General features: G+C 33.1%; 2 protein-coding genes across 2 annotated transcripts; both read right to left on the minus strand.

The window, feature by feature from the left end:
* Positions 1-850: 850 nt before the first annotated feature.
* Positions 851-4,469, minus strand: LOC133322843 (tetraspanin-6). Its single transcript, XM_061531798.1, has 4 exons — positions 4,370-4,469; positions 1,644-1,832; positions 1,160-1,576; positions 851-1,084 (listed from the first exon to the last, which is right to left on the minus strand). Exons 1-4 carry the CDS (start codon positions 4,448-4,450, stop codon positions 851-853), a joined length of 921 nt encoding a protein of 306 aa, XP_061387782.1. The 5' UTR covers positions 4,451-4,469.
* Positions 4,470-14,610: 10,141 nt separating this feature from the next.
* LOC133322844 (CD63 antigen) lies at positions 14,611-23,791 on the minus strand. The gene is made up of 4 exons (XM_061531799.1): positions 23,696-23,791; positions 15,099-15,464; positions 14,787-15,017; positions 14,611-14,720 (listed from the first exon to the last, which is right to left on the minus strand). Exons 1-4 carry the CDS (start codon positions 23,762-23,764, stop codon positions 14,643-14,645), a joined length of 744 nt encoding a protein of 247 aa, XP_061387783.1. The 5' UTR covers positions 23,765-23,791; the 3' UTR covers positions 14,611-14,642.
* Between the last annotated feature and the right edge of the window lie 619 nt (positions 23,792-24,410).

Here is a 24,410-nt window from a genome sequence, read left to right on the forward strand (position 1 = left end):
GCGTGGATTTTTTAAATAATTTTTTTTCAGGGTCCCTATGAGGCGTGGATGTTTTAAATAATTTTTTTTTCAGGGTCCCTATGAGGCGTGGATGTTTTAAATAATTTTTTTTCAGGGTCCCTATGAGGCGTGGATGTTTTAAATATTTTTTTTCAGGGTCCCTATGAGGCGTGGATTTTTTAAATATTTTTTTTCAGGGTCCCTATGAGGCGTGGATTTTTTAAATAATTTTATTTCAGAGTCCCTATGAGCCGAGGATTTTTTTCAAATAATTTTTTCAGGGTCCCTATGAGGCGTGGATTTTTTAAATATTTTTTTCAGGGTCCCTATGAGGCGTGGATTTTTTAAATAATTTTTTTTCAGGGTCCCTATGAGGCGTGGATTTTTTAAATAATTTTTTTTCAGGGTCCCTATGAGGCGTGGATTTTTTAAATAATTTTTTTTCAAGGTCCCTATGAGGCGTGGATTTTTTAAATAATTTTTTTTCAAGGTCCCTATGAGGCGTGGATTTTTTAAATAATTTTTTTTCAGGGTCCCTATGAGCCGAGGATTTTTTTCAAATAATTTTTTCAGGGTCCCTATGAGGCGTGGATTTTTTTAAATATTTTTTTTCAGGGTCCCTATGAGGCGTGGATTTTTTAAATAATTTTTTTACGTTAAGGGTCAACCGAAAAAGCTGCCCACAGAAAGAAGTTTTTTTATTTTATTGATTTAAAATTTTGTTAAAAATAAATGTTTTTTTTGTTACATAATTTGTAGTTGATATATATTTGTTTGTTTGTGTGTGTGTTTGTAAATGACATATATTAAATATATATATATAGAATTAAATCAACATATGCTGCCGAATTCAATTAACACTGGGACTGTTGGGTGTATAGTTAATGGGTTCCTGTTCATAGAATCGTTCGGTTTTCTCCAATTGGGTATACCCAGTCATGGGTGAGTTCATGGGTGGAGCCATTTTACCACCAGAGATCAGAACGCCCAAACTTTGTTGTAACTGCCAGCGGCGAGCTTCGCGTATGGACTTGTTGCGTCTCAGGGTCTTGGCTAACATGAAGGCACACAAGGCACCCAAAAGCTAGGGAGGGAGGAAACAAAAACCGAAAAATATTAGAAATGTGAGCTAAGAAAATCCACCACAAAAATCTCCTACCTGTACAAAAGCCACAGTGGTGGCCCCGGTGGCAATCAACATGGTACTCTGCGAAATAATGAAATCCATGCGTCCGAAACAACCCGTATCGTATTGTTTATCACATTCCCTTGGGTCGTAGGCATTGAAGAGGCCACAGCAGGAGTCGGGTACATTGATGCGATTAGCTTGGCCATTCACTGTGTTGTTGGGTTGTTCAATGAAATTGACCCAGTCACGGGGACCATCAACACCACAGCATTCCAAACCGCTTTGCATGAAATCTACACCGGCCTGGATATATTCGTTCTTTTCATAGTTGGCCAACGAATCGTTCATGGTGCGTACCAACATTTCACGGACCTGACCCTGCATAACAAAGGCGGCGATCGAGGCCGACACCTCCAAAATGAAGACCATAAACAAGCAGACACCATACTGGAAAAAGAGAAGGGTTGATTACTACGTTCCAAGGGTTCTGAATAATTTCGGGTCTACAACTTACCAAATTAATGAGCATCACACTCTCCTTGATGGCACCATAGGCACCCAGGGTGGCAACAAACAACAAAATGAAACCAATGGCAATCAACAAGGCTGGGGGCGAGAGGAAGTGATCGTCCACAAATTGACGGAAATCACCAAAAATGGCTTGGATGGTGGAGCCAACCATTACCAAGAGGATGGCGGTGATCTGGAAGGAAATTACAATAAGTAATTAATTAAAACTAACCACGCCTCATAAGCATCCTCAAAAAAAAAAAAAAATATTTAAAAAATCTACGCCTTTACATAAAATCGGACGAAAATATATATGCGAGCTATATGTAAATCTGAAACGATTTTTACGAAATTTAACACACATCGTTCTGGACTTAATTCAGTAAGCTATGCCAAATTTCATGCAAATCGAAGGATATATAGAGACTTGTGTGTGCCATTTACCTAAAATCGGACGAAAATATATATGGGAGCTATATGTAAATCTGAACCGATTTTCACGAAATTTAACACACATCGTTCTAGACTTAATTCAGTACGCTGTGCCAAATTTCGTGCAATTCGAAGGACATTTAGGGACTTTGGTGCCCCATTTACACTAAATCGGACGAAAATATATATGGGAGATATATCTAAATCTGAACCGATTTTCTCGAAACTTAACACACATCGTTCTAGACTTAATTCAGTACGCTATGTCAAATATCGTGCAAATCGTAAGATATATAGGGACTTTGGTGCACCATTTACATAAAATCGGACGATAATATATATGGGAGCTATATCTAAATCTGAACCGATTTTTACGAAATTTAACACACATCTTTCTAGACCTAATTCAGTACGTTATACCAAATTTCGTGCAAATCGAAGTATATATAGGGACTTTGGTGCACTATTTACCTAAAATCGGACGATAACATATATGGGAACTATATGTGATTTTTCCCAATTCGGGTTCGTCCTTGGGTCAAATAAGTGACTTGTGCCAAATTTCATCCAAATCGGATCATAAATGCGACCTGTATTTTGTTTACAATTTAACATCTGTTAAGGACCTTGAAAAAAATTATTAAAAAAATCCACGCCACATATTGACCCTCCACGGCTGTTAAGGACCTTGAAGAAATTATTCAAAAAATCCACGCCACATATGAACCCTTCACGCCTGTTAAGGACCTTGAAAAAAATCTATTTAAAAAATCTACGCCTCATAGGGACCCTACACGCCTGTTAAGGGCTTTGAAAAAAATTATTTAAAAAATCCACGACTTATAGGGACCTCAAAAAAAATCTATTTAAAAAATCTACGCCTCATAGGGACCCTCCACGCCTGTTAAGGGCTTTGAAAAAAATTATTTAAAAAATCCACGACTTATAGGGACCTCAAAAAAATTATTTAAAAAATCTATGCCACATATGGACCCTCCACGCTTCATAGGGACTTTGAATGAAATTATTTAAAAAAATCTATGCCACATATGGACCTTCCACGCCTGTTAAGGACCTTGAAAAAAATTATTTAAAAAATCTATGCCACATATGGACCCTCCACGCCTGTTAAGGACCTTGAAAAAAATTATTTAAAAAATCTATGCCACATATGGACCTTCCACGCCTGTTAAGGACCTTGGAAAAGAACTATTTAAAAAATCCACGCCTTATAGGGACCCTAAAAAATTTTATTTATAAAATCCACGCCACATATGGACCCTCCACGCCTGTTAAGGACCTTGAAAAAAATTATTTAAAAAATCCACGCCTCATAGGGACCTTGGAAAAAATTATTTAAAAAATCCACGCCTCATAGGGACCTTGGAAAAAATTATTTAAAAAATCCACGCCTCATAGGGACCTTGGAAAAAATTATTTAAATAATCCACGCCACATATGGACCCTCCACGACTTTTAAGGACCTTGAAAAAAATTATTCAAAAAATCCACGCCTCATAGGGACCTTGGAAAAATTATTTAAAAAATCCACGCCTTATGTGGACCTTGTAAACATTTTTTTTATTCCCTTCATTATTATTCATACCTCGTTAATGTTGAGATAAGATACGGAATATCTATGGTGTTTTGTGAAATCGAAATGTGACTCAGCCTAACAAATAGGTCTGAGGAGGAACAAAACAATAATATGAATATCATTTGAGGAAGGAGGCCCAGGGATAACACCGTGATCCTTATTGGGAGCCCACGAAATAATTTTCAAGAATTGAGTTCAAAGATGTCCCACAAAATTAAATGGAGACTAGGCAGGTCTATTTGTCCACCAAAAATGTTCTAAGAATTGAGGTCAGATTCCTTAGAAGAGATCCATTTTTGGAGTGTCTCCCCTTCAGGGTGGGTCACTACAGGTTGCCCTGGCCCCTGACCTTTAAATATGGTTCTCTGGAGTGTTATTGGGAAATGTACATGGATTGTTTTATTATCCACTTATATTTCCCAATAACAAAAATAACCGAGCAACAATTATGAATTATTAATGTGTGTGTGTGTGAGGACGTCACACCAACACACGCATACACACACACACCTGAATGGAATTAAATAAATATAGATAACAAGAACCCATTGAATGACTAGACCAGCCGTACAAAAATCAAGGTAACAAAATGGCGTTAACCAACAACATCTAGAGGAAATATTGGAACAAAAATTCGATACTCGAAGGACCAAAAATAGGACCCAAATGATAAAAAAAATATTTTTCGAAGTGATACTTACAGCAAACATAAAGCTCACAATGAGCAGCATATATTTGGCGCAACGCATGCCGGAATTCAATTGTAAATCCCTGATGGCCATAGTGTACTTCGATCGGTCGTTACGTTACTTCGAAAAAAATATATATTCTGCAACTGTTTATTTTTTTTAATTTTTCACTAAAATATGGAAATGATTTTTTTTATTATTAATATTTGTTGTTGTTGTTTTTTTAGCTATTAAATATATTTTTTTTTCTCTTACAACTCTTTACCTGCCAGGTTACAGAAATACTAAATATTGAAAAGCTTTTTTTACCTATTCGAATAAAAATAAATGAGGAAGAAGAAGAAGAACAACAGTCATAATTTTTGTGTTAACTTTTGCTATTATTTGTTCTCAGTTCGGAATTGAGGCTCGTGATGTTGTTGTTGTAGAGGAAAGGTGTTTTGTGTTCATTATCAGTACAGTAGGGTATGGATTTATGCTATTCGCTTTATGAAGACCTCGAAAAAAAATTATTTAAGAAATCCACGCCTCATAGGGACCCTCGAAAAAAATTATTTAAGAAATCCACGCCTCATAGGGACCCTCGAAAAAAATTATTTAAGAAATCCACGCCTCATAGGGACCCTCGAAAAAAATTATTTAAGAAATCCACGCCTCATAGGGACCCTCGAAAAAAATTATTTAAGAAATCCACGCCTCATAGGGACCCTCGAAAAAAATTATTTAAGAAATCCACGCCTCATAGGGACAGAAAAAAATTATTTAAGAAATCCACGCCTCATAGGGACCCTCGAAAAAAATTATTTAAGAAATCCACGCCTCATAGGGACCCTCGAAAAAAATTATTTAAGAAATCCACGCCTCATAGGGACCCTCGAAAAAAATTATTTAAGAAATCCACGCCTCATAGGGACCCTCGAAAAAAATTATTTAAGAAATCCACGCCTCATAGGGACCCTCGAAAAAAATTATTTAAGAAATCCACGCCTCATAGGGACGTTCAAAAAATTATTTAAGAAATCCATGCCTCATAGGTACTCTCAAAAAAATTATTTAAGAAATCCACGCCTCATAGGGACGTTCAAAAAATTATTTAAGAAATCCATGCCTCATAGGTACTCTCAAAAAAATTATTTAAGAAATCCACGCCTCCTCACCTAATATTACTTATTTACTAAGCTGGCTGTGACAGACCTTTCATTCCATAAACCGAGCTTAAGCAAGATCATATTCGACAATGTTGTCCTCCACTTGGTATTTCCATCTTATTCGTGGCCTTCCCCTTCTGCGTGAACCATCAGCTGGTTCGCTTTTATAAGCCTTTTGGGCTGGGGCATCTTCATCCATGCTTCAAATCCATATAACACAGCACGGGTAGAATCAGCGTGTTGTAGAGTGTAAGTTTGGTCAGGCGTGAGGTGGACTTGTTTCTAAACTGCTTACTTAGACCATGGTAGCATCTGTAGGCCATCACAATCCTTCTCCGAATTTCAAAAATAATGTCATTCATTTTATTTATGGCGGTACCAAGGTATATAAAATCTTTAACTACCACGAAGCTGCAGTTCACAAGTTCCGCAGTTGGTCCAAGTCTACTGGACGTCTTGCGCGTTGATACTATTAGCTTGGTCTTCTCGGCGTTTACTGCCAGACCCACTCTGGCAGACTCCTTCTCAATTTGTTCAAAGGTGGCTGTTACCGCTCTCAGTGTTCGACCCATAATATCGATGTCATCGGCATAGGCGAGTCACATGTGTTGTTTGTGTACAGATTATTCTGTTCACCTTCGCCTCTCGTATGACCTTTTCCAACAGGATGTTAAAATGGTCACGCGACAAACTGTCACCATGTCTGAATTCTCGTTCGGAATTAAAGGGCTCCGAGAGGTCCTTTCCGACTTTAACTGCTGACCTTGTGCCTGTTAAAGTTATCCTGAATAGCCGTAATAATTTTGCAGGAATGCCGAACGTAGACATGACTTTAAACACCTCTGAACGTATAGGGCTATCGAATGCGGCTTTTTAGTCGACAAATAGGTGGAATCGATGTCGATGTGTTTTTCGTGGGTCTTTTCCAGGATTTGACGCAGAGTGAAAATCTGGTCAAAGGTGGATTTGCCATGTCTGAAGCCGCATTGGAGTGGTCCAATAATGTCCTTGACCATTGGCTTCAGTCGTTCACCACACAGCACGCTGGTTAGCATTTTATATGCGATGGGAAGAAGGCTAATTCCTCTATAGTTGGCACATATCGTCTTGTCTCCTTTTTTATGCACGGGGCACAGGATGCTGAGGTTCCAATCATTGGACATGGATCCTTCTAGGCAAATTGTACTAATCAGCTGGTGCTTGCTCCTTACCAACACCTGAACACCAGTCTTGAATAGTTCGGATTTTAATTCATCGGCTCCTGCTAGTATATTATTCTTCAGCCGATTGATTTTTATTCTGACCTCATCTTGGTTAGGTGGTATACACTCTATACCGTCATCTATTATTGGTTCTGAGGTATCTTCTTCACCGCTACTATTTGATACCAGAAGTTGTTCAAAATGCTCCTTCCAGATACCCAAAACGCTGTCTGCATCTGTCACCAGGTTTCCTTCTTCATCCCTACAGGAGGATGTGTCTGCACCAAAGCCTTCGGTTTGGTGTTTTACCCGTTAGTAAAATTTTCGGACTTCATTCGGACTCCTGTACATCTCGATTTGCTCATTTCTGAACATACGATTCTCCTCTCTCCTTTTCTCCCGATAATTCTCCATCACATTACGTATTGCTATTGTCTGCAGGGTTGCCCTATACGCTACGTTTTTCACATCAGTAACATTACGTCACTCCTGATCGTACCACGGATTTCGTGATGGTGGTCTTTGGTACCCAAGTATGGTTTTTGCTGCAGTTTGTAGGGAGTGGGTAATTCCCTGCCACTGTGCTTCTATACTATTATCGGGACAAAGGGTGCTTTCGCAGTTGGGTAAGTTGAGCGGTGTAGGCTTCGGCTAACTGTTGTGGTTGCAACTTTTCGACGTCGAGTTTCCGTGTTACATTAGATCGCACCTTTGCTGCAACATTAAGACGAGTGCGAACCTTCGCTGCCACAAGGTAATGGTCCGAATCGATATTCGCTCCTCGGATCGATCGAACGTCTAAAACACTGGACGAATGCCTACGGTCTATCACAACATGATCGATTTGATTTCTCGCTGCTTGATCAGGAGAAATCCAGGTGGCCTTGTGTATATCGAAGCTTGAATCTGGTGCTGCTAACTACCATGTTTTTGCTGCCGCGAAGTCAATCAACCAGATGCCGTTGTCGGATGTTTTTTCGTGGAGGCTGTATTTTCCGACGGTGCGGCCAAAGATATTTTCCCTTCCGATTTTTTGATTAAAATCTCTTGGCAGAATTTTAATGTCATTGCCAGGGCAGCGATCATATGCTGTTTCTAGGCGCTCGTAAAAATGTCTTTGGTCTTTTCATCTTTGCCGTCCGTCGGAGCATGGGAGCAAATAAGACTGATGTAGAAGAACTTCGCTTTTATACGGATTATAGCAATTCGCTCATCTACTGGAGTGAATCTGGAGACGAGGTCTTTTATTTTCCTGTTAGCCATAAATCCGCAGCCAAATTTATGTCTCGTTTCATGGCAGCTATAATACAGGGCGTAATCATCTGATTTACTTACACCAGACCCTTTCCATCGCATTTCCTGTAAGGAAGTAATATCGGCTTTGTACTTCTTGAGTACATCTGCCAAAGCGAGAACTGTGCCTGTTCTGTACAACGGGCACATATTTCAAGTGCAGATTCGCAGATCGTGGTCCTTTATACGTTTGCGGGGGTCGTCGACATTGGTAGGGGGATTTGGTTCTCTTTTTCTTTGCTTTTTCATAGTAGGTTCGGGTTTCCGAGTGTGGACAACTAGCCCGACGCCTCAACCCATTTTTTTTATAGTTCTTATGGGTGAACTCGCGGCGCATATCAGCTCACTATTTCAACGGGTGATGAAAATAGCTATCCCAGATAGCAACACGGGGACTTCTGTATCCACAATTGAGATAAAAGAGGGACCAAGATAAGCCAGGACTTCGCCATGTTAAAGCCAACCAGGGCCGTTGCTTGATATATATCATCCCCTACGTCACCCATCCACGTCTCATAGAGACCCTCAAAAAATTTTTTTAACGAAAATCCACTCCTCATAGGGAGGTAATAAAAAATTATTTAAAAAAAATCCATGCCTCATTTGTTTACCATATCCAGACCCTACTGTACTTACTTCGCCTGGGTGAAAAATAAAAACAGCTTTCCAACTAGGGTTGAAGTGGGAGTACTGTAGGCTAACTTCAAAAAGAAGAACAACATATGGAATCTCACACTCTTTTTTCGGTTTCTCTCTCTCCCTCAAACCGAAAATAGATAACAACAATTAAAAGCGATATGATAAGAACACGATATTTGTTGTTGTAGTTGTTGTCAACACCACTTGTATATTTTCGCAATATTATTTTTCTTTATGGAATTTACTGGGTCATTTAATAATTATTTTAACCCGAACTTTTTTTGGGAGAAAATCACTAACACAAAAACAACCACGAAAATATTCTGCAGCTTTTTTTTTTTCTTATCAGAAAAAATTGAGGAATTTCAAAATTGTATTTCTTAAATTTTTCACTTCTTTAAATAACAAATAATTTTTTTCCGAACCGTTTAGGGTGAATTGAAAATTGTTTTGTGGTTGGGTATTTGCTTTGCGGCCTAATATGTCGGCCATATGTCTGTCCTATTGACATATAACCTGCTGGCTGGTTTTGGTTGCCTTGGAGATGCAACCCATGCTACCTACCCCTGGGTCTAGGTGGTTGCTTGGACTACACGTGAAGGAAAATTATTGATTTTGTTGAGGGGGAAATATAGGGTAACACCAAAGTTAACAACAAATTTTTGTAATAAAGAAAAATGAATTTGTGTAGGCCCCTCAAAATTAATTTTAGAACATCTACATATTTTGGAGCTATATCGAAATCTGAACCGATTAACCCGAAACTTACCACACATCATTCTAGACTCAGTTCATTACGCTATGCGAAATTTCGTGCAAATCAAATGATATATAGGGACTTTGAAGCACTATTTCCCTAAAATCGGGCGAAAATATATATGGGAGCTATATCTAAATCTGAACTGATTTTCACGAAACATGGCAGACATCAATCTAGGCTCAATTCATTACGCTATGGCAAATTTCGTGCACATCGAAGGATATATAGGGAACTTGGTACACCATTTACATTAAATCGGACGAAAATATATAAGGGAGCTATATCGAAATCTGAACCGATTTTCACGAAATTTAACACACATCTTTCTAGACTTAATTCAGTTCGCTATGCCATATTTCATTCAAATCTGAAGATATATAAGGACCTTGCTACACCATTTACATAAAATCGGACGAAACTATATATGGGAGCTGTATCTAAATCTGGACCGATTTTCACGAAATTTGGCAGACATCACTCCAGGCTCAATTCAGTACGTTATGCCAAATTTCATGCAAATCGAAAGATATATAGGGACTTTGGTGCACAATTTACATGAAATCGGACGAAAGTATATATGGGGCTATATCTAAATCTGGACCGATTTTTCCCAATTTCAATAGGGTACATCCTTGGGTCAAATAAATGAGCTGTACCAAATTTCATCCAATTCGGATAATAAATGCGACCTGTACTTTGTTGACCAACAGACGGACAGACGGACGGACATGCATAAATCGACTCAGGAAGTGATTCTATGCATATTCTTAAAAGGAACCATAGGTCTATCTCGATTCCTTTTGCCTGTTACAAACATATGCACAAAGACATAATACCCTGTACCACAGGGTAGGTGTAGGGTATAAAAATCCACGCCTTGTGTAGACCTCTCAAAATTAATTTTAAAAATCCAAGCCCTGATTTTGTCTCTCAAAAATCATTTTTTTTAAATCCACGCCCTGTTTATTTTGTGCCACCCTGTATTGGATGTGTCCCCTTGATAGTTTCTTTAATGACCTCCACATCGTTGAAACCTTTGCCTCAAAAGTTGTGTGCTTTTTAATAAATAATTAATTATTCCTGCGGACGACTGACTGTCAATCAATTTGTCATGTCAATTGAAGACACGACAGGCGTACGGAAATTTAATGGAATTGGCTTATTTTTCAGAAAAAATTAAATTAAAAATCATTTTACAGGAACATTTAAAATAAAATGGCGCCCAACGTGGGGAATTTAATTGCCCTAAATTATATTATATTATTTAAGTGAGGTTCTAGTAGCAAAAATTATTGAATTTCATCCAAATCCATTTAATAGTAAGTGGCGCCCAACGTGGGGAATTATGAATCGGTCTCTCTAATTTGTGGTAATGGAACCTAGATCGATTTTTCATAAATTTTATGTTAGTACTTATATGAAATTACAAAAATAATTTAATTTATACGAAATTCTTGTTTTTTGTATGTGGCGCCCAACGTGCGGAATTGAAATTCGATTTTCTTTTCATAAAATTATATTTTAGTATTCATGTGAGTTCCCAATAGCAAATATGTATTATTGAATTTCTGCCAAATCCATTGGTTTTTTGGTTTTATAGTAAGTGGCGCCCAACGTGAGGAATTATGAAAAGGCTTTTCTATTTAGTAATAATGGACCCTAGATCGCACAAAAATAATCAAAGTTATACGAAATTGCACTTTTTTGTAAGTGGCGCCCAACGTGGGGAATTGAAATTCCATTTTCTTTTCATAAAATTATATTTTAGTATTCATGCGAGGTCCCAGTAGCAAAAATTATTGAATTTCTTCCAAATCCTTTAATTTCCCGATTTTATAGCAAGTGGCGCCCAACGTGGGGAATTATGAATCGGTCTCTCTATTTTGTGGTAATGAACCCTAGATTAATTTTTCATAAATTGTATGTTAGTCCTTATATGCAATCACAAAAATAATCTAAGTTATATAAAATTGCAGTTTTTTGTGAGTTGCGCCCAACGTGGGGAATTGAAATTCCATTTTCTTTTCATAAAATTATATTTTATTATTCATGTGAGGTGACTCAGTAGCAAATATTATTGAATTTCTGCCAAATCCTTTGTTTTCCTGATGTTATAGTAAGTGGCGCCCAACGTGGAGAATTATGAATCGGTCTCTCTAATTTGTGGTAATGGAACCTAGATCGATTTTTCATAAATTTTATGTTAGTCCGGTTATAAGCAATCACAAAAATAATCTAATTTATACGAAATTTCAATTTTTTGTGTAAGTGGCGCCCAACGTGGGGAATTGAAAATTGATTTTCTTTTCATAAAATTATACTTCATTATTCATATGAGGTCCCAGTAGCAAATTATATTGAATTTCTGCCTAATCCTTTGTTTTCCTAATTTTATAGTAAGTGGCGCCCAACGTGGAGAATTATGAAACGGCTTCTCCTATTTAGTAATAATGGATCCAAGATTAATTTTTCATTAATTTTATTTTAGTTCACATATATGCAATCACAAAAATAATCTAAGCTATACCATATTAATTATTTTTTTGTGAGTGGCGCCCAACGTGGGGACTACATTTTGTTTCTCTTTTTTGAGGTATTGTTTGTATTTTAGGTCACTTCTGGATCGTAGCATTGCATTCTATATATGGTTCCTGCTTTCTTGTTTTTCGAATTTTATGAAAAACTAGCAATGGCCCGCTATATCGATAGCGGATCTTTTTATAGTTAAAATAAATAAACTTTAATTTACTTTTAACTTTAATTTTTAGTGTGGGTTATTGTTGGTGTGTAGGCGTGATATAAGGCTGGGTTTTTGGATATTCGAACTAGAAGGGTACGAAATGTACTAAAATGTACCAAATGTATGGTACCCTTTGTATTAGGCGAACGGGAAGAGCTAGAATTCTGAAATTTGGAATGTTGGTCACCGATGGAAAGTTAGAAAGATGTACAAAAGTGTTTTTAAAATTCGACCTAAAAGTGTACGAAAAGTACTAAACTTTACTAAATTTAGTTCTAATTGTATATATATCGAAACTATCGAATATCTTGAAATTATATAAGGAATACAGGTTGAGAAGTGGGTTTGATGTATGGACATGGTTTAAGAAATTGGTACTTATGTGTATAAAAAGTACAAAATCGTACTAAATTTAGTACTATATTTGTGTTTAAATGAGTGTATAAAGATGGAAGACTGAAAATCGGAATTAGGATTACTATTATAGTACTGGATTGAGGTAATTTTAAAAATCGTACTTATGTGTGCGAAAAGTACTAAATTTGGTGCAAGTTGGATTTAGGTGTACAGATTGAGCTGCAGTCTTCAAATTGGCAGTTAAAATGACTGTTGGAGTTTAGTTTCGTTTATCATTGGCAGAGCTGCATTTCGGAGTTCTACTTCCAACTGTTCCGACGTAATACAGTATTAGTACTTTTTAGTATATTTTAGTACTTATTTCCAAAAAAATATTTTTGCACCTTCAAGGTTCAGATATAAATCGTCATCGACTCCATTCATATGTAATTTTTAGTACTTTTTAGTATCGCTTAGTATCAAATTTCAAATTTTTTTAGTACACAGTAGTACTAATTTCCAAAACTTCCTAAATACCCCAATCTTACACCCCGACAGTGATCCTTAATCCAAGTTTTAGGATTCCAACACTATCGTTTCACTCATAATTCAAATTGTACCAAATTTAGTACACAGTAATACGAATTTCCAAAACTTCCTATATAACACAATCCTACATCCCCACAGTGATCTAAAATCCATGTTTCAGGATTCAACCATAATTCAAATTGTACCAAATTTAGTACTACTAATGTGTACTAAATTTCCTAAACTTCCTATATACCGAAGTCATACACCTCCACAGTGATCCTAAATCCATGTTTCAGGATTCAACCACAATTCAAATTGTACCAAATTTAGTACACAGTAGTACCAATTTCCAAAACTTCCTACATACCCCAATCCTATTCAAACTCTATCGCTTAATCCACAACTTAAATTGTACCAAATTTAGTACATAGTAGTACCAATTTCCAATCCTACACCCGACAATGATCCTAAATCTAAGTTTCAGGATTCCAACTCTATTGGTTCACCCACAATTCAAATTGTACCAAATTTAGTACACAGTAGTACTAATTTCCAAAACTTCCTAAATACCCCAATCCTACACCCCGACAGTGATCCTTAATCCAAGTTTTAGGATTCCAACTCTATCGCTTCACCCACAATTTAAATTGTACCAAATTTAGTACACATTAGTACAAATTTCTAAAACTTTTACATATCTCAATCCTACACCTCCACAGTGATCCTGATTCCAAATTTCATGATTCTAGCTCTATTGGTTCACCTAAAATTCAAATTGTACCAAATTTAGTACCATTTAGTATCCATAAGTATTAATTGCTTAAATTGAATCCTGACCCCAATCCCACATACCCAACAGTGATCCTGACTCCAAATTGCATTGTTCCAGCTATATCGGTTCACCCAAATCCAAATTTGGTACCAATTATAGTACGATTTAGTACTTTTCGTACACATAAGTAAAAAAAATTCCAAAACTACGTATATATCCCAATCCTACACTTCGACGGTAATATACTTTAAATTTTCAGGATTCCAGCTCCATTTGTATCTCCAAATTAAATTTGTACCAAATATAGTACCATATAGTACTTTTCGTACACATGAGTAAACGCTTTCAAAACCATATACATACTTAAATAGACCCTATATCTCAACCCTTTCTCGCATTCCAAATTTCAAATTTTTAGCTCTATCCATTCACATGCTTCGAAATTGTACCAAATTTAGTACATTTTAGTACTTTTCGCATACTTATAGTTCGAATGTCCCAAAAACCCTCTGCTATATCTATTCCACTCCATCAGTAACCCTCATTTAAAATTTCAGAGTTCTAGCTCTACCGGTTCGCCAAGTACAAATGATACCATATTTAGTACTTTTCGTACTTTTTTGTTAGAACATTGTAATTTTTACCCCATTTTATGGCAACTGGGGACATAGCGGGAATTTTCATATTTTTGGGGATTTTTTAAATCTGTTTATTTTTTGTTATTTAAAAAAAATAATTACAAAGCTGAAAATGTTTGCAGATAAAAACAAAAAAATTACAACTACAAGGCACTAAAACTTCAACTTCTCTACTCTTCTTATCCTCCTTCTCTTCTTCTTCTTCTACCTTCCTTATGAGGACTTCTTAACCCATAAAACCGGTAATGCCATTGCGTATTTTGATTTCACGGGCAATGTAGCAGGCAAACAAGACACCAAAGAACTGTAAAGAGAAATAAATATCGGGAGGTTAGAATTGATTTGAAATTCTTAGCCGATCGGATCCTACCTGTATGATGGCAATGACAACACCGGCGGCGCCCAAGCTCACAGCATGGGCAGCAATGTAATTGGAGAATTCACTCAAGCAGCCCAAACTGTAACGATTGACATCTTCATTGTTGGTGGTACAGGTGAAGGCGCCAACATGGCCGACGGGAGTGCGGCAACAGGACAAAGGCAATTCACCCTTCAGAATGGGATCCCAATCTTTGTAACTTTCCACACCACAACAGGTGAACTATATGACAGAAAAACAAAAATGGAGGGGAAAAGGGAAATTATTCACGGCGAAAAAAAAAATTTCGGGAGATATACTTACAGTCCTTTGAACATAATCCCACAGGATGGTAACATCATTGGTGTGATTCGAATTGTATTCCTTCATCGAGTCGGTTAGGGTAACCTTAATCAGGGATTCGGCATCCGAACGCAAAACATAACCACTAATACCGGCGGCCAATTCCAAAATGAAAATCATACCCAACAGCACGGAGAAGGTCAAGACGAGGCAGTAGTTCTCTTTCAAGGCACCCCAGCAGCCGAAGAAGGAGATGACAATGATGAAGGAGCCAATGACAATCAGGAAGGTGGGAATCGAAAAGAATTTCGATACCAAAAAGGCTTCATATTCGGTGTAGATGGCAGCGACGCCAACACCAACGGCAATTAAAATAATGCCAGTTAGCTGGAAGAGAGAGGGAGAGAGAGGTAAAATATAGATAAAGAGATTAAAAAAATCCAAGAGATTCTAATAAGAATGGGAGAGTGAGCAAAGAAATACTAAAATAAAATATTGAGACTTAAAATACAACTCTGATCAGCTGAGATGAAATCGAAGAGAGAGAGAGGGCAATATATTTTTGACAGATTTGTTTTTTGTTTACATTTTGTTGACGTCACAACGCATTGGCGTAAATGAGATAAAATATATCGTCTTTTTATCTTTTGTCTGATAAAAATTTCTTTAAGCCAAATTTATGGTGAAGTTATTAAAAATATTTTTCTCTTTAAAGTTTTTTTTTTGTTTCAGAAATGTCAAAATGAGATTATTGTTTTGACATTTGTGTCAATGTGGTGACATTTTGGTGGGGATTATAGGATGTTTGTTTATGTATGGGAAAAATATTCCTAAAACTATTTTTAAAAATTTCAAAATATTTTTGGCTTACATTTTGACAATTTGGGCGAAAGTGGGGACATTTTGAGGGGATTTTGGGTATTTGTTTACAATTTAAAAATTCGACAAAAAATTGACAGTTCAAAGTTCAGTTGCACCATAAAATTGATGTTTAAGAATTTTCCGTGTAAAAAATAATAATTTTTAAAATTTTTTTAAAACTGGGGAAAATGAGGGAATTTTTTGTTTTTCGTATTACATAACCTAAAAATGAGTTCATTTCAATTATGAACATCTAGTGATACTATTCAATTATTTTTTGTGTAATTTTTTGTAAAAAATTGCATATTTTTGACATTTTTAAAGAAACTGGGGAAATTTGTGGGGATTTTCGGCATTTGTTTACATTTTTAAAATTCGGAAAAATTGGCATTTCAAAGTTCAGTTGCACTCTAAAAATGATATTTAAAACTTTTCCATATGAAAAATAACGATTTTTATAATTTTTATAAAACTGGGGAAAATGAGGGAATTTTTGATTTTGGTAGTTTCTTACACAAAAATGAATTCATTTCACTTATGAATATCTAGGGACACTATTCAATAATTTTCTGGACAATTTATTGTAAAAAATTGCATATTTTTGACATTTATAAGGAAATCGGGGACATTTGAGGGGATTTTCGGCATTTGTTTATATTTTTAAAATTCGGTAAAAATTGACAGTTCAAAGTTCAGTCGCACCATACAAATTATATTTAAGAATTTTCCGTGTAAAAAATTATATTTTTACAATTTTTATAAAACTGGGGAAAATGAGGGAATTTTTGATTTTGGTATTTCAGTGACCAAAACTCAGTTCATTTCAATTATGAACATCTAGGGACACTATTCAATTATTTTCTGGACATTTTTTTTGTAAAAAATTGCACATTTTTGACATTTATAAAGAAAATGGGGAAGTTTGAGGGGATTTTCGGTGTTTGTTTACATGTTAAAAATTCGGTCAAAATTGGCATTTTAAAGTTCAGTTTCATTATAAAAATGATATATAAGAATTTTTAATTTGAAAAAATTATAATTTTTACATTTTTTATAAAACTGGGGAAAATGAGGGAATTTTTGAATTTGGTAGTTTAATGCCCAAAAATGAATTCATTTCACTTATGAATATCTAGGGACACTATTCAATCATTTTCTGGACAATTTATTGTAAAAAATTGCATATTTGTAGACATTTATAAAGAAAATGGGGAAGTTTGAGGGGATTTTCGGTGTTTGTTTACATGTTAAAAATTCGGTCAAAGTTGGCATTTTAAAGTTCAGTTGCATTATAAAAATGATATATAAGAATTTTCCATTTGAAAAAATTATAATTTTTACATTTTTTATAAAACTGGGGAAAATGAGGGAATTTTTTGATTTTGGTATTTTATTACCCAAAAATTAATTTATTTCAATTATGAACATCTAGGGACACTATTCAATCATTTTCTGGACAATTTATTGTAAAAAATTGCATATTTTTGACATTTATAAAGAAACTGGGGAAATTTGAGGGGATTTTCGGCATTTGTTTATATTTTAGAAATTTTGGCGAAAAAAACAGTCAAATTTTCAATTGTAACATAAAAATTAAATGTTAAAATTTTTCATGTAAAAAATAAATAATTTTTAAAATTTTTTAAAAACTGGGGAAAATGAGGGAATTTTTTGTTTTTCGTATTTCATAACTTAAAAATGAGTTCATTTCAATTATGAACATCTAGTGATACTATTCAATTATTTTGTGTGTAATTTTTTGTAAAAAATTGCATATTTTTGGACATTTATAAAGAAACTGGGGAAATTTGAGGGGATTTTCGGCATTTGTTTATATTTTTAAAATTCGGTAAAAATTGGCAATTTAAAGTTCATTTGCACCATAAAATTGATATATAAGAATTTTCCATGTAAAAAAATATTATTTTTTAAAATTTTTATAAAACTGGGGAAAATGAGGGAATTTTTGAATTTCGTATTTTTGTGACCAAAATATAATTCATTTCAATTATGAACATCTAGGGACACTATTCAATTATTTTCTGGACATTTTTTGTAAAAAATTGCACATTTGTAGAAATTTATAAAGAAAATGGGGAAGTTTGAGGGGATTTTCGGTGTTTGTTTACATGTTAAAAATTCGGTCAAAATTGGCATTTTAAAGTTCAGTTTCATTATAAAAATGATATATAAGAATTTTTAATTTTAAAAAATTATAATTTTTACATTTTTTATAAAACTGGGGAAAATGAGGGAATTTTTGATTTTGGTAGTTTAATGCCCAAAAATGAATTCATTTCACTTATGAATATCTAGGGACACTATTCAATTATTTTTGGGACAATATATTGTAAAAAATTGCATATTTTTGACATTTATAAAGAAACTGGGGAAATTTGAGGGGATTTTCGTTATTTGTTTATATTTTAGAAATTTTGGCGAAAAAAACAGTCAAATTTTCAATTGTAACATAAAAATGAAATATTAAAATTTTTCATGTAAAAAAATAATAATTTTTAAAATTTTTTAAAAACTGGGGAAAATGAGGGAATTTTTTGTTTTTCGTATTTCATAACCTAAAAATGAGTTCATTTCAATTATGAACATCTAGTGATACTATTCAATTATTTTGTGTGTAATTTTTTGTAAAAAATTGCATATTTTTGACATTTTTAAAGAAACTGGGGAAATTTGTGGGGATTTTCGGCATTTGTTTACATTTTTAAAATTCGGAAAAATTGGCATTTCAAAGTTCATTTGCACCATAAAATTGATATATAAAAATTTTCCATGTGAAAAAATAATAATTTTTACATTTTTTATGAAACTGGGGAAAATGAGGGAATTTTTGAATTTGGTATTTCAGTGACCAAAACTCAATTCATTTCAATTATGAACATCTAGGGACACTATTCAATTATTTTCTGGACAATTTATTGTAAAAAATTGCATATTTTTTGAAATTTTTAAAGAAACTGGGGAATTTTTATAAAACTGGGGAAAATGAGGGAATTTTTGTTTTTTGTATTATATTACCCAAAAAGTAATTAATTTCAATAATGAACATCTAGGGACACTATTCAATCATTTTCTGGACAATTTATTGTAAAAAATTGCATATTTTTGACATTTATAAAGAAACTGGGGAAATTTGAGGGGATTTTCGGCATTTGTTTATATTTTAGAAAATTCGAGAAAAATTACAATTTAATTTTCAGTTGTAACATTAAAATGATATTTAAGAATTTTGCATATAAAAATATGATATTTTTTTAATTTTTATAAAACTGGGGAAAATGAGGGAATTTTTGATTTTGATATTTTATTACCCAAAAATTAATTTATTTCAATTATGAACATCTAGGGACACTATTCAATTATGTTGTGAACAATTTTTTCTAATAAATGGCACATTTTTAGAGATTTATAAAGAAAATGGGGACATTTGAGGGGATTTTCGGTGTTTGTTTACATGTTGAAAATTCGGTAAAAGTTGGCATTTTAAAGTTCAGTTGCTCTATAAAATTGATATATAAGAATTTTCCATGTGAAAAAATAGCAATTTTTACCATTTTTATAAAACTGGGGAAAATGAGGGAATTTTTGATTTTGGTATTTTATTACCCAAGAATTAATTTATTTCAATTATGAACATCTAGTGACACTATTCAATTATTTTGTGGGCAATTTTTTGTAAAAAATTGCACATTTTTAGAGATTTATAAAGAAAATGGGGTCTTTTGGGGGGATTTTCGGCATTTGTTTATATTTTTAAAATTCGGTAAAATTGGCATTTAAAAGTTCATTTGCACCATAAAATTGATATATAAGAATTTTCCATATACAAATTTGATATTTTTTTAAATTTTTATAAAACTGGGGAAAATGAGGGAATTTTTTTGATTTTGGTATTTTTGTGCCCAAAAATTAATCCATTTCAATTATGAACATTTAGAGACAATAACCATTTATTTTGTTAATTTTTTATAGTAAAAATTTCACAATTTTTCCTTTTTATAAAGAAACTGGGGAAATCTGTGGGGAATTTCGGCTTTTGTTTACATTTTCAAAAATCGGTAAAAATTGGCATTTTCAGGTTCAGTTGTATCATAAAAAATATATAAATATAAATATATAAATTTATATAAATATATAAATTTATATAAATATATAAATTTTTCCGTGTGAAAAATAATGGTTTTGAAATTTGTTATAAAACTGGGGAAATGGAGGGAATTTTTAGAACTGGGAATTTAATACCCAAAAATGTGTACATTTCATTTGGAAGCTTCCAGACACTACTTTTAACTATTTAATTAACAATTTTTGCAAAAAAATATAAATATTACGCCACTTATAGAGAAACTGGGGAAAATGTGGGGATTTTCGAATTTGTGTTTAATTAGCCCAATTAATATTATGACTGGCATTATATAGCCTCTATAGTTCCTTAGAGTACATTTACATCGATTTCTGTTGATAAATATAGATAATTCGATATTTATGGAAAATCTGGGGAAATTGAGGGAATTTTTAGAATTGTGATTTTATTACACAAAAATGCGCCAATTTCATTTGGAATCTTCCAGACACTACTTTTAACAATTTTAAAAACAATTGTTTGTAAAAATGTAAATATTTAGCCATTTATAGAGAAACTGGGGAAAATGTGGGGATTTTCGAATTTTTGTTTAAATCGCCTATATGATATTATGAGTAGCATTAAATAGCCTCTATAGTCTCTTAATGTAAATACATATCGATTTCTGTTGACACATATAGTTATTTTGACATTTTCAGGAAATCTGGGGAAATCGAGGGAATTTTTAAATTTACGATTTTATTGCCCAAAAATAATTTTATTTTAATTGGCATATATTACTAATGATCTCTAATTACTTTATTAAGAACTTTTTTGTGAAAAATATCAATATTTTGAAATTTAGGAGAAAACTGGGGAAATCGAGGGAATTTTTTATTTTTGATTTAATTGCCAGAAAAATATGCCAATTTTAAAGAAAAGCTCCTATGTGTATCTAAAAACCATATTGACACTGAATTTTTCTTAAAAAATCGCTATTTCTCAATTTTCGAAAAACTGGGGAAAATGAGGGAATTTTTAGATATTGCATTTTTATGCCTAAAAATGTGTCGAATTCATTGAACTTCTACTAGAGATAGCTTCTAAGCATTTTCGTTAGCCATTTTTGCTAAGACTTGTGTTTTTTTAAATAATTTTTGGAAACTGGGGAAATCGAGGGGATTTTTAAATTCATGTTTTTTAATTGTAAAATAACGGTAATTTTAATGGAGAACTTCTAAATACAAACAGCAACTATTTTTTCACAAATTTTTGCCAAAAAATTATCGTTATTTTTACATTATGGAAAAACTGGGGAAAATGAGGGAATTTTTAAGATTTTGCATCATTATGCCTAAAAATGTGATAAATACAATTGAAATATTCTAGAGATAGCTTCTAACTATTTTTGTTAGCGATTTTTGCTAAGACTTCGGGTTTTTTAAAAACTTTGAAAAACTGGGGAAATTGAGGGGATTTTTAAATTTATGTATTTTTATTGTAAAAAAATCGCCAAATTTTAAAGAAGAGCTTCTAAAGGCAACTAGAAACTGTTTTGACACTGAGTTTTTGCTAAAAGAATCATAATTTTTTACATTTTGCAAAAACTGGGGAAAATGAGGGGATTTTTAGATATTCGATTTTTTGGTAAAAAAATGTGCCAAATTCATTTGAGATTTTGTAGAAACAACTTCTCTTTCTTTGTTTTAAAAATTTTTGCTAAAAATATGGTTTATTTATTAATTTTGAAAAACTGGGGAAATTGAGGGGATTTTTAAATTTATGTATTTTTATTGTAAAAAAATCGCCAAATTTTAAAGAAGAGCTTCTAAAGTTAACTAGAAACTATTTTGACACAAAGTTTTTCTGAAAAATATAATTATTTTCACATTTTTAAAAAACTGGGGAAAATGAGGGAATTTGAGGGGATTTTTAAATTTATGTTTTATTATTATCAAAAAATTGCCACAATTTTAACGAAGAGCTTCTGAAGACAAAGAAATTGATTTCTTCAAAAAAAAAAAAAAAAAAAAAAAAAATCCCTAACTTCATAATTTTAAAAAAGCTGGAGAAAATGGGGAATTTTGGGGATTTTGGATTTTATTGCCAAAAAATGTTATAAATTCATTTGAGAGCTTCTGGAGATAGATTCTATTATTTTCTATTTAGATTCTAGGATTTTTTTGGTAGGAATAAGAGTTTTTTAATGATTATAAGAAACTGGGGAAATCGGGGGGTTTTTAAATTTATGTCTTTTTATTGTTAAAAAATCGCCATAATTTTAAAGCAGTGCTCCTAAAGTTAACAAGAAACTATTTTGATACAAAGTTTTTCTGAAAAATATAATTATTTTCACTTTTTTAAAAAACTGGGGAAAATGAGGGAATTTGGGGGCATTTTTAAATTTATGTTGTTTTATTAACAAAAAATTGCCAAAATTTTAACGAAGAGCTTCTAAAGACAAAAATAAATAAATTTAACATTGATTTTTTTCTAAAAAAAGTCCTTAACTTCATATTTTGGAAAAACTGGGGAAAATGAGGGAATTTTGGGGATTTTGTATTTTATTGCCAAAAAATGTTATAAATTCATTTGAGAGCTTCTGGAGATAGATTCCATTATTTTCTATTCAGATTCTAGGATTTTTTTACTAGGAATAAGAGTTTTTTAATGATTATGGGAAACTGGGGAAATCGAGGGAATTTTAATTTTCTTTTATTTTTGATCGAAAAATGCGGTATCTTTAAAAGGATAAATTCTAAATAGATGGCGAAACTATTTTTCACTGAGTTTTGCTTAAAAATGACAATTTTTATAATTTTGGAAAAACTGGGGAAAATGAGGGAATTTTGGGGATTTTGTATTTTATTGCCAAAACATATTTTAAATTCAATTGAGAGTTTCTGAAGACAGATTCTATTACTTTTTAAGGTTTTTTTTTGCTAGGAATAACAGTTGTTTAATGATTATGAAAAACTGGGGAAATCGAGGGGATTTTTAATTTTTTTATGTTTGGTCGAAAAATGAGATTATTTTAAGGGATAACTTCGTTTATTTTAATGGAGAACTTCTAAAGATAAGGAGAAACTTCTTTTTCATTGAGTTTTGCTGAAAAAAATTATCATTTTTACAATTTTGGAAAAACTGGGGAAAATTGTGGGGATTTTTCATTTTTGTTGTTTAGGTCCTAAAAGTGCAAAAAATTTAATTTTTAAAGCATTTTCATGAAATAAATGATATTTTAAAAATATTCGAATTCCATTTTGATAACAAATCGGAACCTCCAAAAATCGAAGAGTTTTCTTATCAGAAAAAAACCAAACTTCTGCTTCTTTCGATTTCCAATCAAAAGAAAAGTTATATTCAAATGAACTATTTATCGCAGAATTTGGAAATCACCCCCAGAAAAAAATCATTCCTAAGTATGACAAATAGAATTCTAAAACTTTGGACTTAAACGTCAATCCCATGGCCAGCAACAACAGCAAGGGTGATTAAGTGATTCACCCACTTCGTGTTGTTTTTTGATTTGCCAACCAACTTATTGGTTGGATTTTTATAAGTTTACCATTATCAGGGAAATGATAATGGGATATCGAAATCTTATCGCGAAAAATAATAAATAGGGAATGGAAGAATGAATGAAAAATAGAAAAAAAAAAATATTCGAACTTACCATAAAAACTAAATTGAAAGCAAATAAAACATATTTAATGCAATTTGCACTTCCCGTTAGCAGAGACATTTTTGTTGTTTTTTTGTGTTGATGTTCTTCTTGAATTATTATTGGTATCTGGAGATTTTCGGATTCTGCAAATAAATCGAAACAGAAAAAAGAGAAAATATTAAATTAATATTAAAAGAAAAATAATTCAATATAGGGAGCGTATAACTAATGACAGCACGTATACGCCACAGTTTGCCGAAAGTTAATAAATCCACGCCTAGGAGGCTACCGAAAATGTATTCTTTAATAAATCCACGCCTAGGAGGCTACCGAAAATGTATTCTTTAATAAATCCACGCCTAGAAGGCTGCCAAAAAATTTTCTTTAATAAATCCACGCCTAGAAGGCTGCCTCAAAAATTATTCTTTAATAAGTCCACGCCTAGAAGACTGCCTCAAAATTATTCTTTAATAAATGCACGCCTTGAAGATGGCCTCAAAAATTATTCTTTAATAAATCCACGCCTAGGAGGCTACCGAAAATGTATTCTTTAATAAATCCACGCCTAGAAGACTGCCTCAAAAATTATTCTTTAATAAATCCACGCCTCAGTTGGCCCTTGAAAATTATTCTTTAATAAATCCACGCCTCAGTTGTCCCTTGAAAAATATTCTTTAATAAGTCCACGCCTCAGTTGGCCCTTGAAAATTATTCTTTAATAAAT

The sequence above is a fragment of the Musca vetustissima genome, unplaced genomic scaffold, assembly GCF_032173495.1.
Source record: "Musca vetustissima isolate MV318-11 ecotype Yass unplaced genomic scaffold, APGP_CSIRO_Mvet_v1 utg4338, whole genome shotgun sequence".
NCBI lineage: Eukaryota > Metazoa > Arthropoda > Insecta > Diptera > Muscidae > Musca > Musca vetustissima.

What these genes read in the sequence shown, in the direction of transcription:
- LOC133322844 (XM_061531799.1), bottom strand. Translation starts at nt 23,764, where the DNA reads ATGTCTCTGCTAACGGGAAGTGCAAATTGCATTAAATATGTTTTATTT. An exon ending in GGGATTATGTTCAAAGGACT is followed by an intron (nt 15,018 to 15,098) that starts GTAAGTATATCT and finishes TCTGTCATATAG; the next exon opens with TTCACCTGTTGTGGTGTGGA. An exon ending in TTGTCATTGCCATCATACAG is followed by an intron (nt 14,721 to 14,786) that starts GTAGGATCCGAT and finishes TTCTCTTTACAG; the next exon opens with TTCTTTGGTGTCTTGTTTGC.
- LOC133322843 (XM_061531798.1), bottom strand. Translation starts at nt 4,450, where the DNA reads ATGGCCATCAGGGATTTACAATTGAATTCCGGCATGCGTTGCGCCAAA. An exon ending in GTGTGATGCTCATTAATTTG is followed by an intron (nt 1,577 to 1,643) that starts GTAAGTTGTAGA and finishes CTCTTTTTCCAG; the next exon opens with TATGGTGTCTGCTTGTTTAT. An exon ending in CCACTGTGGCTTTTGTACAG is followed by an intron (nt 1,085 to 1,159) that starts GTAGGAGATTTT and finishes CTCCCTCCCTAG; the next exon opens with CTTTTGGGTGCCTTGTGTGC.